The sequence below is a fragment of the Lampris incognitus genome, chromosome 2, assembly GCF_029633865.1.
Source record: "Lampris incognitus isolate fLamInc1 chromosome 2, fLamInc1.hap2, whole genome shotgun sequence".
In the NCBI taxonomy this organism is placed as follows: Eukaryota; Metazoa; Chordata; class Actinopteri; order Lampriformes; family Lampridae; genus Lampris; species Lampris incognitus.
The window spans coordinates 2,908,374-2,925,249 of record NC_079212.1 but is presented as its reverse complement, the minus strand read 5'-3'; the positions used below and the strand labels follow the sequence as shown (position 1 = coordinate 2,925,249).

The 16,876-nt window shown below is 49.0% G+C and overlaps 1 protein-coding gene across 1 annotated transcript in view; it reads left to right on the top strand.

Moving 5' to 3' along the window:
• Positions 1-5,252, top strand: part of fgd1 (FYVE, RhoGEF and PH domain containing 1) — a 67,449-nt gene extending 62,197 nt beyond the window's left edge. Inside the window, exons 19-20 of the mRNA XM_056274157.1 lie at positions 4,181-4,482; positions 5,180-5,252. Coding sequence (XP_056130132.1) covers positions 4,181-4,453 — 273 coding nt within the window. The 3' untranslated portion in view covers positions 4,454-4,482; positions 5,180-5,252. The remainder of the gene's footprint in view (positions 1-4,180; positions 4,483-5,179) is intronic.
• The last annotated feature ends 11,624 nt before the right edge of the window (positions 5,253-16,876 follow it).

Here is a 16,876-nt window from a genome sequence, read left to right as displayed (position 1 = left end):
AGCTGGACATGACAGAATATACAGTATATAATATACAGTATATACAGTGTGCTTACATTTATTTTTGACCGTGATATGTTAAAACTGTTTAAACTATAGAATATATATATATATATATATGTAGGAAAAAACGTTTAATACATAGCAGTACAAGCTTGTTTCGTGCGTCGTGCATTAGCAGCTGATGCTGCATTATGATATGCGTTATGTATGAAAGTACCATCTTTGTCAAGACACACCTCCAGCACTCTGAGCTGTCCACCAAACCCACTCTACGCAGCCTAGATGGCATCCAGTAGACTCTGTTTATAATTTTGAATTGGATCAGCCTTGTTCGCAGTTCCCTTGACATTTTTTCCCATTCCTAAGTATTCTTCCCCATTGTGCCTCTGAAAATGAAACCTTTAAATCAGTTTCCCATGTCAATTTCAAGGTCAATATATTGGAATCTGATGCTGTAAGTATCATAGAATAGTAGACAGAAGCCTCATGACCACATCCAAAGATCTTAAGGACCCTCTCTAGACTGTCACCACTAGATGGGGCTATTGATGATGAGCTGAAAATTTGTACCAGCAGGTGTCTTAACTGCAAATACTTCCAAAATTGAGTGTGTGGTAAGTTGAATTCCTGCCTAAGTGCCTCAAAGGATTTTAATGTTTCTTCCTGATACAGGTCCCCTAAGACTGTGATACCTTTCTGAAACCAGGACTTCTGATTTATCTATACAGAGCTTGGGATTTAGCCAGATCCCAGTGGACCAATGAAGAGAGGGGTCAAATTTAAGGATCTGAGCTATTCTCTCCCAAACCCACTGATTATGGGACAAAATAGAATGTGGCCGATACTGTGGGGCTAGTTTGGCTGTGATATAGTTCATGGGCATAAGAGGAGTTCAAATGGTGCTCTCAAGATGGAGCCACGGGGAGCTCTCTCCCGGGGCAAAGACCACTGTGCCATATGGCTGAGAGTGAAAGTGTAATGATAAAATAACAGATTAGGCCCACCAAGGCCTCCTCTGTCCACTGGCCTCTGCAGTTTTCACTGGCCAATTCTTGGGCTTTTATTGTTCCATAAGAATTTATGACAAAGTTGATCAAATTGTTTAAAGTACTGTAATGGGATTCGGATCGGAAGAGCTTGCAGTAGGTAGTTGAATTTTGCAGCACAATTAATTTTAAGGATGTTTGCCTTGCCCCACATAGAGCGATACAATGGAGACCATTGCTCTAAATCAGCCCGCAGTTTGTCCAATAGGGGGTCAAAGTTTATTTTAATCAAGTCAGACAGTGTGTGTGAGTGGGGGGGGGGTGTTATTCCAAGGTAATTGATGCCTTTCTTAGGCCAAGCAAAAGTGCTTGATTGGAAGAGGTTTTTGGGACAATATGGCATAAGAGGGAGAGCCTCAGATTTTGTCCAGTTCACTTTATAACCTGAAATGGAAGAGAACTTGTCAATAATTTTAAATAGGGAGGAAGGACAGCGTTCAGGATCGGATATAAACAAAAGAATGTCATTGTAATGTCCATGCTTTGTAACATGTTTAGTAATGTTTCTGGTGTTAGTTTTAATGTTTATTCTGGTGACAAGGGGGGCGCTCTAGGTTGAGTGTTGTATATGTGAGACGCTCTTGGTTCACGTTAAGCCCAGAAGTAGTGGAGCTAGAAAAACAGTGTTAGTAGCCATGGCTAGCAGATGCACTATCAGATGTACCGTTGTCGCTATGCAAATGTTTCACTAAAGATTCCAAAACGCATCTTCATTGTATTTGAACTTTACAGTCATCTGCATACATCAGTTTATGACATTTGTCACCAATTTGAATGCCTAGAAATGTAGGTTCTTTATGGATAGCCAATGCTAATGATCATAGTGCAACGGCGAAGAGCAAAGGGGAGAGAGGGTCCCCCTGCCTGGTGCCTCTTCCAAGTTCAAATGAGGGAGAGATTATGCCGTTGGTGAGCACAGATGCCTTGGGATGGGTGTATATGAGGCTAATCCAATCTATGAACTTCTTGCTGAAACCAAAACATTCCAGGGTGGAGAGCAGATATTGCCACTCCACCCCGTCAAATGCCTTTTCGGCATCCAGCGAGATGGCAGCCATAGGAGAGGTGTTATCCTAAGTAGCCCACATAATATCTACAAATCTCCTAATGTTGTCTGCTGAGGAGCGGGAGCATATGAAACCGACCTGGTCAGGATGGATCAAAGAGGTTATAACCCTGTCCAGCCAATTAGCTAAAATTTTAGATAGTATCTTACTGTAACAGGAGGTCAAATTAATGGGTCTGAATTTTTTACAATCTAAAGGAGCCCTTAACTTCTTTTGGAATAAGGGTAATAATGGCCTCTGATAGAGAGGGAGGAAGGTTTCCCTTCTCTAGAGCTTCGTTATAGGTGTCTAGGAGTAATGGTCCTAGTTCCTCGGCGTAAGCCTTATAGAACTCAGCCGTATAGCCATCTAAACCTGGTGCTTTACTTGAGGGTAGGTGCTTGATAACGTCGGTTATCTCCTCAATAGTAATGGGTGAATCAAGATGTTCAAGCTGGTCCTCTGACAACAATGGAAGATTGAGGGTTGACAGAAATGAAGTAATGTCATTTTTGTCCACCTCTGACTCAGAGGTGTAAAGTTTTACATAAAAATCTGTAAAAGCCACATTTATCTCCTTGGGATCAGACAGAAGATGCCCATCTACCCTCCTAATGGCTGGAATAGTGCTCATTGCTTCTTTTTGTTTAATGTATCTGGCGAATAGTCTACCAGCCTTATTACCCTCCTCAAAATATTTCTGTCTGGCCCAAAAGAGAGAGAATTCTGCCCTCTGAGTCATAATTGAATTAAATTCATACTTCAATCTAGTCAACGTGGTAAGATTTTCTATGTAAAGATGAATTTGTGATGTGATCCAAGGGATTGCTTGTAGGTCTCATCTAAGAGGCTGGAGTTTAATCTCCATCAAGTTGATTTAACTGGCATATTAAAGGACAGAACATTAAGAAATGTTGCTTGATACTATAGCGGGTAATAGCGACTGAGATACCAAAAATAAATCTATCCTAGAGAATCTGCTATGGGGCAGAGAGAAGAGTGTATAATCCCTTGATGGTGGATTTTGTAGCTGCCAAACATCTATCAAACCAGATGCCTTGGACATATCTTTGAGCACCGCATGTGCTCTGAAGGTGCGGGCTGATGGAGAGCTACGATCTAGTATTGGGTCCATTACTTCATTAAAATCCACACCCAGGATAACTGGATAGTCTCCCATATCATTAAGTTTCTTCTCAAGTAGTAAAAAAAAATGCAGGATCGTCTATATTAGCAACAGGTGCATCGGTGTTTGGTATGTTGTGAGGCGGCGATGCCCTCTGGTTAGCTTGAGTAGCGTTAGCCGCTTTTCCCCAATAAGTCAAAGAAAATTAGCTCTTTGTCAATTTTCAAAGCTAATTATTTGCAGGGCGGGACACAGTTCTTCCTCACGTAGCCATTCTCGTCAACCACGTCACATGACTCCAGCATTATCTGTTTATAATTACAAAATAGGTGCTATAGCTGTGTCTGCAACTGCTGGCCAATTCATTCCTGTTATTCAATGTGGACATTTGTGGTTTGCTGATGATAAAATATTTGTCAGTTAGACATAGATTGCACATCTGAGCTAATACGTCATTATACACCAGTCAGAGCACTCAGGTCAACAAACCAGATGCTCTTACATGTTCCCAGATCCAGGCTTAAGAACAGGGGCGACAGAGCCTCTGCAGCGGCTTCTGCCCCTGATCTCTGGAGCAACTTACCAGCACACATAAGATCTGCTCAGACCCTAGAGGCTTTTAAATCTTGGTTAAAGACCTACCCCTTCTCGCTGGCATTCAATTCAAGTTGAGCTAGACACCGTGCTTTTATTGTGGAAATATACTTTTACTCTTGTGTTTTATTGTTTACATTTTATATTCTTCATTTTACTATGTCTTCTTTACATGTATTTTGAATATTCATATGTGTCACTTATTTTATATTGTATTTTAAGCTTGTACAGCACTTGGTTCAGCTGCGGTTGTTTTAAATGTGCTATATAAATAAACTTGACTTGACTTGACTAGATTCATGATGGCTAGGTAGATGGACAGACAGACAGACTGACTATAAATGTCATTGTGGTTTTGTTTCTAGGACGTGAAGGCCCAGCGCAGTATTCCCCTGATTGGTTTCGAAGTTTCTCTCCCGGAGTCCTGCGACCGTCTGGACCGACGTCACGCATTCAAGATTTCCCAGAGTCACCTGACCCTCTTCTTCAGCGCTGAGGGGGAGGAGCTACAGCGCCGCTGGATGGAGGTCCTATCACGTGCTGGCAAAGGGGAGGAACTGCAGGTCCATGGACCCATAGTGGAGAGTCTGGAAGAGGAAGCTGAGGAATTAGCGGGAGCAACGGGGGAGAACACGTGATTCCATTGGAGGAGATACATAAAGGAGGGGTGGGGTCTCCTGATGCAGATCAACCACTATTGGTCCATTTGGAAACGTTTATCTAATGTGCACAGTTCAAATATACACACAAAGATACAACTAATACACACACAGAGGGGCAAACAGACACACACACACACACACACACACACCACTGTGGATTTAGAGTTGCATGATAGAGGCAATCAGCTTCAACTTTCTCAACCTACCTAACCCAATCTCTCTCTCTCTCTCGCTCTCTCTCTGTCTGTCTGTCTGTCTGTCTGTCTGTCTGTCTGTCTGTCTCTCGCTCTGCCAGCTGTGTGTTCATGTGTATTTGAGTGTGTTTGACTGGAAAAAGACTGAATTTTATGCGATACAGACAGACAGACATTCTCTAGTTTCCTCGTTTGAGTCCCTACTTTAGTGAAAAACAAGATGGCAGTGGAGGAGAGGATGTCCTCTTTCTCTTTTCATCTTTTCTTATCTATTCTAACCAGAAAAGGAACTCCTTGTTTTTTAGAGACTGTCTGTTTGTTGGATGTGTTGGTTTCCTGTGGAGTGTTTAAAGGAGGTTATTTGGAGGATGACATTACTTTACATCAAATGGAGCAAACTTCAACGAGATTTAAAATAAGCGAAGAAGAAGACTGTTTGTACTCGTCCAATGCACGACAAAGACATTGTTTTTAATGTCAAATGTCTCCTGTTCTCTCTTCACCTCAGAGAAGACCTGGTTTCTGGACCCAAATGTCTTTCCCTTCCCTCTGATGTCTCCTGAGGTGGAGCTGCTGGCTGGTGCTTTAGGGACATGTAGTTCCACGCAGACCTCAGCTGCCCCCTCTCTGTCTGGCGGATTTACTCAGTTAGATTAGAAACTTCAGAAACCCACATTACTCAGCAGCCTCTGCCCTGAACAGATGATTTTTCCCCCTTGGTTTTTCTGCCACCCAGTTGTGAAAGGCGGTACTGCAGGTCCCTCTGACCAAACCGGAAGCTGGGGACAAACTGTCATGGCTGGTTGCCAGAACCACGCAGGTTGGAGTGATGGAAACAATTGAGAAATGAGGATTGTCCCCTCTTCTCCCTCTAGTGGAGAAATAAATGAGAAATGAGGATTGTCCCCTCTTCTCCCTCTAGTGGAGAAATAAATGAGAAATGAGGATTGGCCCCTCTTCTCCCTCTAGTGGAGAAATAAATGAGAAATGAGGATTGGCCCCTCTTCGCCCTCTAGTGGAGAAATAAATGAGAAATGAGGATTGTCCCCTCTTCACCCTCTAGTGGAGAAATAAATGAGAAATGAGGATTGGCCCCTCTTCGCCCTCTAGTGGAGAAATAAATGAGAAATGAGGATTGGCCCCTCTTCGCCCTCTAGTGGAGAAATAAATGAGAAATGAGGATGGCCCCTCTTTGCCCTCAAGTGGAGAAAAATTAAGACACAAAATGAATCTTGTCCAGCAAGTTAAGGGGATTGTTCACAGAACGACCATAACATCCTGCCCCACCGATCTTTATATGGGCCTCTTTCCTGAATTTGTATAATAGTGGTATATGAAGAGTCCAGATTTCTGAGAGTTGCCTGTTAAAACCATTTCAACAAATTTTATGTCTGTGTCTGAACGCTGCACATAATTGATAATCTGTTACTTAGCTTTGTAAGTTTATTGTGATGTCAGAGTCACGTGATATCAGGGTATAAAAGGAAAACCATCTATCAGTCCCTGTATGGAGCAGATCTGTGTTGTTCTGAGTAAGTCCCAGACTTCATTGGTCCAGTACGGACAGAGAAACATTCTCACTTCTTGTTCTATCTCTGTACATGTTTTGGGGAAAAATGTGTTTTGCTAGTGAAAACAAAATTATTACTATCCTTCAATGATTGTTTTTATATATGATGATATGATGTTGGATATTTCGGTGTTTCTGGATCTGGGTTTTGATGTTTGTTCAATGTGAGTTGGTTCAAGATAAAAAAAAAAAGGTAGTTTGTAAATATAATTTATTCTCCTCTGACCGTTGGGTCATGTGACTTTAAAGGCTGACCAATCCGAGCCCTTTGTCTGCGCGGTGTAGTTTACACAGAGCCACTCACATACCAGAGCCATGCATCCGGGTAACACCGTGTAAACCTGCTGTTTTACCAGGCAGCCATGTTAGAACTCAACTCCCACTTCATGACTGCTCATGTGACAGTTACCATGGCGATGTTACGGAGGACATTGTTCTGTACTGAGTGTTGATGGATGAGGTTTGTTTTTTGCCAGTTGGTATATTATTTCTACTATGGGTCCTTCAGCTCTGTCTCTATGAGATGAATGAATGGGGTTCTGGCTGAAATTGGGTCTGTGGTCAACACAAGCATAGATGTAGATGTTTTGTCATGAAGCAGGAATACAATTCATGTGAGTAAAAAGATAATGTTATGCTAACCCTTGAAATATGAACTAAGACAAGAGGTCTCACTGTTTTGTCATCTGTTTAGTCATCCTGTTGGAGCCTCTTCATCTCAAGTCGTGACAGTCGCTTCCTTCTATTGATGGTCGAGCATTGAGCCACTAGCTGTTTCTGAATCAGTGTGGAAGTAGGTCTCCTACTGGTCCACGGTTACCACATTCGCTACATATAGCCCCTCTCCAGGGGTCTGCTGTTATAGTAGCGTTCCATTAGTTCCAGGTTCTCGGCCCTTGTCCATGAATGACTTGTTCCAGTAGCCCATTTCTCATCAGGTTGCCCTGGTTCCCCAACACCTTACACAGACCTTGGGACCTTGTTAACTCGGGTAATGTCTGTGCTGATTTGACTTTATCCATGGTACCCTCACTCATATCCATAGTAGCTGGCTTGGACAGCATTGGGAGTCTAAGCCACGGAACGGACTCTTACTGGAGACTTGTACCAACCAGGGTTTGAACAGGGTATGAACACCCAATCTCTGGCTTGGTAGGTTATTTCTTTGTTGTAACAATGCTTTTTGGCAGTAAATCTTATATCAGGCAGCTGATTGTCAGCACCTGGGGTACCAGAAGCTCAAAACAAGAGTCAATAACAACAGCAAAATAAGCTGTTTGGCATTGGCAGAGAAGATTTGGCAAATTTTTCATGGGCGCAACCCACATACTCAGCTCTGCTGCTCATCCCACAAATGCATGTTCCTTACACATGTGGCCCCATTTAAAAGGCAAATAAACAGACACATACATACATATATATATGGGTGGCGCAGTGGTTAGCGCGGTCACCTCACAGCAAGAAGGTCCTGGGTTCGAGCCCCGGGGGTAGTCCAACCTTGGGGGTCGTCCCGGGTCGTCCTGTATGTGGAGGTTGCCTGTTCTCCCAGTGTTTGTGTGGGTTTCCTCCTGGTTCTCTGGTTTCCCCCCACAGTCCAAAGACATGTAGGTCAGGTGAATCGACCTTACTAAATTGTCCCTAGATCGGCCCTGTGATGGCCTGGCGGCCTGTCCAGGGTGTTTCCCCCCCTGCTGCCCACTGACTGCTGGGAGAGGCTCCAGCATCCCACAACCCTGATTAGGATAAGCGGCCTGGATAATGGATGTGTGTGTGTATTATATATATATATATAATACACAAGAAATCTTTTTATTGGGCCTATTTTAGACTAATTTAGTGACATGTTTCAGCCACCAGGAGGGGGTGGCAACCTCTCCGTAAACTCCACATAGGCAAACCCGGTGTTCGTGACGTCCCTGCAACAGTTGGGGCAGCGGTGCTGAGAGAAGCACCGAGGTGTCAGAGAACTAGAACTGAAGCGTTCTCCGTAGGAACAGCTCAGAGATCGCCGTTGAACAGATGGAGAAGTTTGGCTCATGTGTTTGAAAACCAGACTGAAACTTTCTAAGACACCCAACTGTTAGGTCGCAGCTTACTGTTCGACACTTGAGATATGCTTCAGAAGTCACTATCTTGATGCTTACCGACTGTTTATTTCACGGAGAGAAGTAATCCCAACCTGCTTTGTTTATGTTGGCTCCTGCTCTCTGATGTCAAAGACAACCCCGTTCATTCGTCCCATGAGGGAGGAACCCGTGGCTGGGCAAGGTCATGTACCTGCAGGTTTTAACTGAGAGCATCATGGGGACCTGATGTGTCTTGGCGGTCTTGCCTAACAGCCGGTTCTCACCTGTTCTGGTTCTGTTCTGAAACATCAACGGCGTCTTGTAGCTTCACCCTTCCTGTGCCAAAATCACACTCACAGCAGGCCGAAAAGCGCCAGCTAATGGATGGGACGTGTTTGTGCAGTTTTTAATCTGGGCTTGTTGGGTTGTAACTTCGGTCCAGATACCAAAGCTGCTTTGCTAACAGCCAGTTGAGACCAGTTCCTGCTGGATCCAACACACTGCATCAACTGTTCATTTCCCAAGATGCTCAGACACTTGCATCCAACAGACAAACTGAAATTCACTCCGTCAGAAGAATAGCAGCGCCAGCAACAGACATGAATGATGGCTTCTAGTTCAACGTGCCTTAAACAGTTGAAAGGCTCCATCACCTGAAATCTGCCTGTGCCAAACGACGCAATGTGGAGCTGCAGCTCCACCCACCTGACGTCCTGTGTCCAGACGCCTCCTGTCTCTGCTCTTACTGCTATTTGTACATTGGATGCCGTGTTTCTGCTTTGATTATATATATTTTTATAGCTCTCGTTTCCTCTCGTCCATATAATGATATAATCCCTGGTAATCATCGGTAGGCTGAGGGGTCTCGGGCCTCCCGTGGGGTTTGACGTGTCCTCCAGCGGATGTCGGAGCGCTGCATGTCTTGCATGTGTAGAAGAGTCGTTAGAGTGCTGTTAACATCGAGCTGGGGTGCGAAACCAAAGGATATTTTGAAAACATCACGTTCATTTGCAGCGTGTCCATGACGTCACTTTATTGAAACGTTATCGACGTTACGGTGCGTCTGTGAGTGACAGACGTCAGAGCAGATCAGCTTTAGTTAAGGGGGACCATGCAGGGTTGATCCGCTGAGACGGACCCAGCATCCAGCGCCATGCTGCCGGGAGTGTGTGAGGGAAGTGGCTCATGCTTGAGAAACATAGCTGAGAAAGGATTTTGTAGGCGTGGCGCGGCTGTGGGAGAACCAATCAGAGTGGCGCTAGAGGACGATGACGTCATTGTGGGCCCACAGCGAACTGTCAGAATTCAGACGTCAAGGAAACATAAAAAAAAACAACAAACAGACGACCGTACGTCACACTCGCTCTTGGAGTCTGTTGCCATGGGCAACCGCTGGTCCCATGTAACCATGGTAGCTGCCCAGAGCTGTACACTTGCTCGCGTCTGTAAACCTGAACATGATGTCACAGTCACCACGTCCTGACCTCTCTCGCTCTCTCTCTCACCCTGAACTCCCTCTTTCTCTCTCAGCTTATAAAGTCCCCCTCCCCCTTTTTTGTTTAGTAAATTCAGAAAGAGTGTAATAGTAAAGAAGACAGTATATTTCCTGGTGTATTTCTAATTATTCTGGTTATTGGTTAGTGGCAGGCCACTGGGTTTCATCTATTGATGTTCATTTCCCCATGACCACCTTGTGTAAAATATGAAATAAAAATGTTTATGATCTAAAAAATGAAATAAAAGAATAACTAAATGCAACCTTTGTGTTTCTTCCCCTCCCCAATTGTACTTGGCTAATTACCCTACTCTGCATATCCGGCTTCCCGCCCGCAGACACGGCCAAGTGCGTCTGTAGAGACGCCCGACCAGGCCGGGGGTAACACGGGGATTCGAACCGCCGACCCCCGTGTTGGCAGGAAACGGAATAGACCGCTATGCTACCCGGGCGCCCACATGTTTGTCTCGTCAGTCAAGGAGGGCAAGTTCAGAGAAAAGGTGAGAGACTTGTGGGGGACAGAAAAAGTGTGTAACCTAGGTCTCACTATTCCACAAAGTACCTGTAGAACAGAATAGACAAAATCGGGCTGGATTCATGCAGCCTGACCTCGGAGGGATCGCAGGAGCAGTCCAGAACAACGAGGCTAATGTGTAGAGTTGATATAGCGACCCAGGGGGATGGGCCGCAGTATTGCACTTTGTTCTGCACAAAATATTATGGTGTGGGGAACTGTTATGATTTATGTTGTACCTTCATCTCATCTCATCTTCAGCCGCTTCTCCGGGGTCGGGTCACGGTGGCAGCAAGCTAAGTAGGGCCCTCCAGACGTCCCTCTCCCCAGCAACGCCCTCCAGCTCCTCCTGGGGGATCCCAAGGCCTTCCCAGGCCAGATTGGACATGTAGTCCCTCCAGCGAGTTCTGGGTCTACCCCGGGGTCTCCTCCCAGTTGGCCGTGCCCGGTAAACCTCCAAAGGAAGGCGTCCAGGGGGCATCCTGATCAGATGCCCGAACCACCTCAACTGGCTCCTTTCGACACGAAGGCGCAGCGGCTCTACTCCGAGCTCCCTCTGGATGTCCGAGTTCCTCACCCTATCTCTAAGGCTGAGCCCAGACACCCTATGGAGGAAACTCATTTCAGCCACTTGTATCCACGATCTCACCCTTTTGGTCACTACCCAAAGCTATGGACCATAGGTGAGGGTTGGAAAGAAGACTGACTGGTAAATTGAGAGCTTTGCCTTCCGGCTCAGCTCCTTCTTCACCACAACGGTCCGGTACAACATCCACATTACTGCTGATGCTGCACCAATCCACCTGTCAATCTCCCGCTCCATCCTACCCTCACTCGTGAACAAGACCCCGAGATACTTGAAATCCTTCACTTGAGGCAACAACTCATCCCCAACCCAGAGGGAGCAATCCACCATTTTCCAGTAGAGGACCATGGTCTCAGACTTGGAGGTGCTGACTTCCATCATCCCGGCCATTTCACACTCAGCTGCAAACCGCCCCAGTGTGCGCTGGTGGTCACGTTCTGATGAAGCCAATAAAACCAAATCATCTGTGAAGAGCAGAGATGCAACTCTGAGGTTCCCAAAACGGACACACTCCTCACCTTGGCTGCACCTTGAGATCCTGTCCATGACTATCACAAACAGAATCAGAGACAAGGGACACCCACTGAAAACGGGTTTGACTCTGTGCCAAGAATGCGGACACAGCTCTCACTTTGGTTATACAAGGACCGGATAGCAACTGTCCCGGTACCCCATACTCCCGCAGTACCCCCCACAGAGTGTCCCGGGGTACACGGTCGTAAGCCTTCTCCAAGTCCACAAAACATACGTAGACCGGCTGATCAAAATCCCATGCCCCCCTCAGCACTTCCGCAAGGGTAAAGAGTGGATCCGTTGTTCCACGGCCGGGATGGAATCCGCATTGTTCCTCCTGGATCCGAGGTTAGACAAATCGGTCGGAGTCTCCTTTCCAGCACCCTAGAGTAGACTTTCCCAGGGAGGCTGAGCAGTGATGTTATGTTCCCCGTTAAAAAAGGTCCAGGGGATGAGGGGAGGTATCCCCGGGGAATAAGAAAGGTGGGAGGCGGAACCAGCTGTAAAAACAAACAAGTTTATTAACAAAACTAACCCTAAGCCAATATATACAACACAGGACCAACTGAAGACACAGGCTCCTAACTAACCAGGATTAGGCAACACACAGAATAACTCAGCTCAGACCAGAAAAAGAAACAGGAGAAATAGCAGAGGTTCCACCCTCCTGCTCAAGGACCACTGACCATAAGCACACCAGCTCGCTCTCTGGCTGCCCGCCGGCACAGCTGGGCGTCTCTCTCCAAGTTACTACCCAGCTGATGAGGGGTGCGAATCGCCGGTGTTCAACCAGCAGCTCCACGGCAGGAGGGGCATTACCTGGGGAGGCAAATTACACACATACACAACACACGACACGAGGGCCGTAGCTAGTGTGATGCCCCGATCACTGGAGCACACCCTCCAGCCCAGTTATTATATCAAATTATTACACTGAAACAGGATAACCAAATTATAAGATATATAAAGAATGTGATGAGGATGATGCCAAGCAGTGTCCAGGTGGCGCCCACTGTCACCGTGGAGACCTGGGAGGAGGACAGACTACATGTGCACACAGGGGAGACTCACGTCACACCCTTCACACACAAAGGAGAAGACATCATTCAGAGAGAAAGGACATGTGAGCGTCGCAATAGTCAATCATCTATAATCTGGTGGGCAGAACAGCGCTTGATAAATTCACTGAGGCAGAAACCGACCCGCCATGCAGTACAGCTTGTCAAGTACTCCGTTTAAAGGCAACTAATTGTAGATTAAAGCAACAATGTGAGTTTTAAAGTTCTCTTAATTGGTCCTGGTTTCAACAACGGTGCCCCCAACGACCTCTCGAGAGGTTACGGGGCAGGTGAGGTGAGGAATTGGTCCTGAGAACTTTGCCACTGCAGTCGATCAGTTTACTGGTCCACCTCATTCAAACATCAAACTTACCGCTAAAAATCTTGGTATCATCTCTGACCAGAATGTCTTTCGATCACCATGTTACTAAGCTTGTCCAATCCTGTTTTCTTCCGCTAAGAAATATTGCACAAATCAGAAATGTTTTGTCTTTTAAGGAGATTGAAACATTAACTCACACTTTCATTTTGTCCCGTCTAGATTACTGTAACTCCCTCTACTCTGGCCTCAACCGAGCTCCTACTAAATCGTCGGCAGTTGGTTCAGAATGCAGCTGCTAGACTACTAACTAGAACTAGACTACTAACCAGAACTAGTGTTACGGCTCGCCCACCCCGCGCCGTGGCCCGCCCACCTCGCGCCGGCAGACAATCAGCTTGTCAGGGCCGGGTTTAGCTGTCAGGGCCGGGCTTAAGTTTGCTGGTCTCCCAGCGCCCGTTGTCAGTTCGTGCTGTAACCTCCTCGCAGGAGTGGTTACTCTTCCCTTCCGGTGCATTTCTCTCCGAGCTTACCTCAGCCCTTGGTTTATGGTTTTCTCTGCAAAGTTTCCCTGAGGAAGTATCCTGCCGTGTTCCCAGTTTGAATTACCCGCGAGTTTTTTTCCTCGGACTTCCCGTTTTCTTGTCGCTCATTGCCCTCCTGTGTTTGACCGTTGTAGGGGCAAGTAATAAAGTACGCCAGTTTCGGCTAACCCCATCTCTGTCTGGTGTCGTGCGCTTGGGCTCTTCCACAAACCCTAACAGTACGAACTGACCATGACGACCCCAGCCGACACAGAGAGCGTACCGAGCGGCTCTCATCGGACAGATCCAACTGACCAACTCCCACACCCAGCAGCCAGAGGCGGCCTCTGCTGCGGTGAGCGATCTTCAGACTCAGGTCCAGCCCCTCCAGGCCTGTGTGGGTAACCTAACGAGCCAGCAGGCGGCATTGGCGAACCAACAAGCAGAGATCCTGCGGCAGTTGCAGACCATCACGGCGGCTCTCACCATCCAGCCGCCAAGCCAGCCTGCCCCTGGAGTCGTGGGTAACCCGCCCCCTGGGCCCGCTGCACCAGTTAACCCTGTGGGGCTCAACCCAGTTCCCCGGGAGCCCTGCCTCTCCAGCCCACGACCATTTGATGGCGACTTTGAGACCTGTGCCACATTCATCATGCAGTGTGAGCTGGTCTTCCTGCACCAACCCACCATGTTCACGTCTGATGCTGCCCGGGTCGCTTACGTGACCAACCTGGTCACAGGCCGAGCAGCTCAGTGCGCCACTGCTTCCTGGTCCATGAGGGCCAGTTTCTGCCTTACCTACGAAGACTTTGTGGCGGAACTACGGAAGGTTTTCCACCATCCAGTCTGTGGCCAGGACCCTGGTACGCCGCTGAGCAGTATCCAGCAGGGCAGTGGCAGTGTCACAGACTACTCGGTGGAGTTCAGGTTGGCCGCAGCTGAGAGCGGCTGGAACGACCAGTCACTTCGGGTCACCTTTCGGAGAGGTCTCAGTGAGGCTGTCAAGGACCAGCTAGCCACCTGGGAGGAGCCCACCTCCCTCGATGACCTGATCAAACTCGCCATCCGCATCGATGGACGCCTCCGGGAGAGGAGGCGCGAGCGAGCCCTGCGTGGATCCCCGACCATTCCCCAGTCGTCCAGCACTCCTGACAGGACCCCTACTCCTGTTCGCCCCACTTTCCCTGTGGCCGTTTCTCCCCCCGCGCCCCAGACCACGACGGGGGAGGAACCTATGCAGCTGGGGTGCACGCGCCTTAGTCCGGCCGAACGGGAGGCCCGGTTAGAAGCAGGTCAATGTCTCTACTGTGGCCAGAAGGGACATCTGCTCAGCGGTTGCCCCACTCGGCCAAAAGACTAGGCTCACTGGGGCCCTGGGAGATCCTAGTGAGCTGCCTTTCTTGTTTCCGCCGTCCTGCCCCACAGAACCATGTGGTTAGCGTTACCCTGGCCTGGGCTGACCAGCGGCTCACAGTGGGTGCACTCCTCGACTCGGGGGCTGATGAGTGTTTCCTGGACTCAGAGTTTGCTGACCAGGCTAACATCCCGCTAGAGACGCTGGAGAAGCCCATGGAGGCCTTCGCACTGGACGAGTGCTGCCTGGCCAGCGTCACCCAACGCACCCACCCTGTCTCTCTCACCAAAGCAGGGAACCATGTGGAGAGACTTCGGTTCTACATCATCCAGTCCCCGTTAGTCCCTGTGATCCTAGGGCGCCCCTGGTTCGTGCAGCATGAGCCACACATCGCCTGGGCCTCTGGTACCATCATGGAGTGGAGCTCCTCCTGTCATGCCCAACGTCTCCAGGCTGCTCCCGGCCCATCCTCCCGACGTGCCCCTAGTGCCCCGCCTCCCGACCTCTCCTCTGTTCCCCCTGAGTACCATGAGCTAGGTGAGGTTTTCAGCAAGACCCGGGCCCAATCTCTTCCTCCTCATCGGCCTTATCACTGTGCTATCGACCTCCACTCTGGGGCACCCCTTCCCAGCAGTCGTCTGTACAGTGTGACCATCCCCGAGAAAGCTGTGATGGACGAGTACATCTCCGAGTCCTTGGCAGCGGGGCTCATTTGGCCCTCGTCCTCCCAGGTGGCAGCTGGATTCTTTTTCGTGAAGAAGAAGGACGGGGGCCTCCGACCCGGCATTGACTATCGCCAACTCAATGAGATAACCGTCAAGAACAAGTACCCCCTTCCTCTCATGAGTTCCACCCTTGAGCTCCTCACCCAGGCTACGGTCTTCACTAAGCTGGACCTCCGGTGTGCCTATCATCTGGTCCGGATCCGGAAGGGGGACGAGTGGAATACAGCCTTTAAGATGCCCCGGGGTCATTATGAGTACCTGGTCATGCCGTTCGGCCTCACCAACGCCCCGGCGGTATTCTAGGCTCTCATGAATGACATTCTCCGCAACATGCTCGACCAGTTTGTGGTGGTCTACCTCGATGACATCCTCATCTTCTCCAGGACCCTCAAGGAACCTGTCCAGAATGTCCGCTGGGTACTCGAACGTCTCCTCCGGAACCGGCTCTTCATCAAGGCAGAGAAGTGCCGGTTCCATTCCCCTTCCGTTGACTACCTGGGCTTCGATGTTGAGAGGGGACAGACCCGGGCCGACCCCCGCAAGATCCAGGCTGTGGTGGACTGGCCCGATCCCACATCCCGGAAGGAATTACAGAGCTTCCTTGGGTTTGCGAACTTCTATAGGAGGTTCATCAGGAACTACAGCCGCATGGCAGAACCTCTCACCAGGCTGACCTCACCCTCCCAGCCGTTCATCTGGTCCCCGGCTGCCCGCTCTGCATTCCAGTCCCTCAAGGAGAGGTTCACCAGCGCCCTGGTCCTGCTCCACTCCAACCCCAAGAGGCAGTTCATCGTGGAGGTGGACGCTTCGGACACCGGGTTGGGAGCTGTCCTCTCCCAGCGGTCAGCGTCTGACCAGAAGGTCCATCCATGCGCCTTCTTTTCCCGCCGGTTCCTCCCCGCCGAGGAGAACTACGATGTCGGGAACCGGGAGCTGCTGGCGGTGGTGGCTGCTCTGGAGGAGTGGCGCCATTTACTGGAGGGGGCGGAACAGCCGTTCACCATCTGGACTGATCATAAGAATTTAACGTTCATCCGAGCAACCAAGCACCTCAATGGTCGGCGGGCACGGTGGGCCAGCTTCCTCAGTCGGTTTGACTTCATGCTGACTTATCGCCCCGGGTCCCGCAACACGAAGGCAGACTCCCTGTCCCGACAACACCCGAGGAGGGAGCCAGCTACAGAGGAGCCGACTCCCATCCTTCCTGAGGCCAGGGTGGTTGGCGTGGTTACCTGGGGCATCGAGACCGTGGTCAGGCAGGCGTTGCGCTCCCATCCCGCCCCGAGCCATGTGCCTCCACGCCGCCTGTTCGTCCCGGACTCAGTCCGGTCCCGGGTTCTCCAGTGGGGCCATGCCAGTCAGTTTGCTTGCTACCCGGGTGTCCAACGCACCTTCACTTTCCTGGCTCGGCGTTTCTGGTGGCCCACCATGAGGAACGACGTCAGGGACTTCGTAAAGGCCTGCTCCGTCTGTGCTCACAGCAA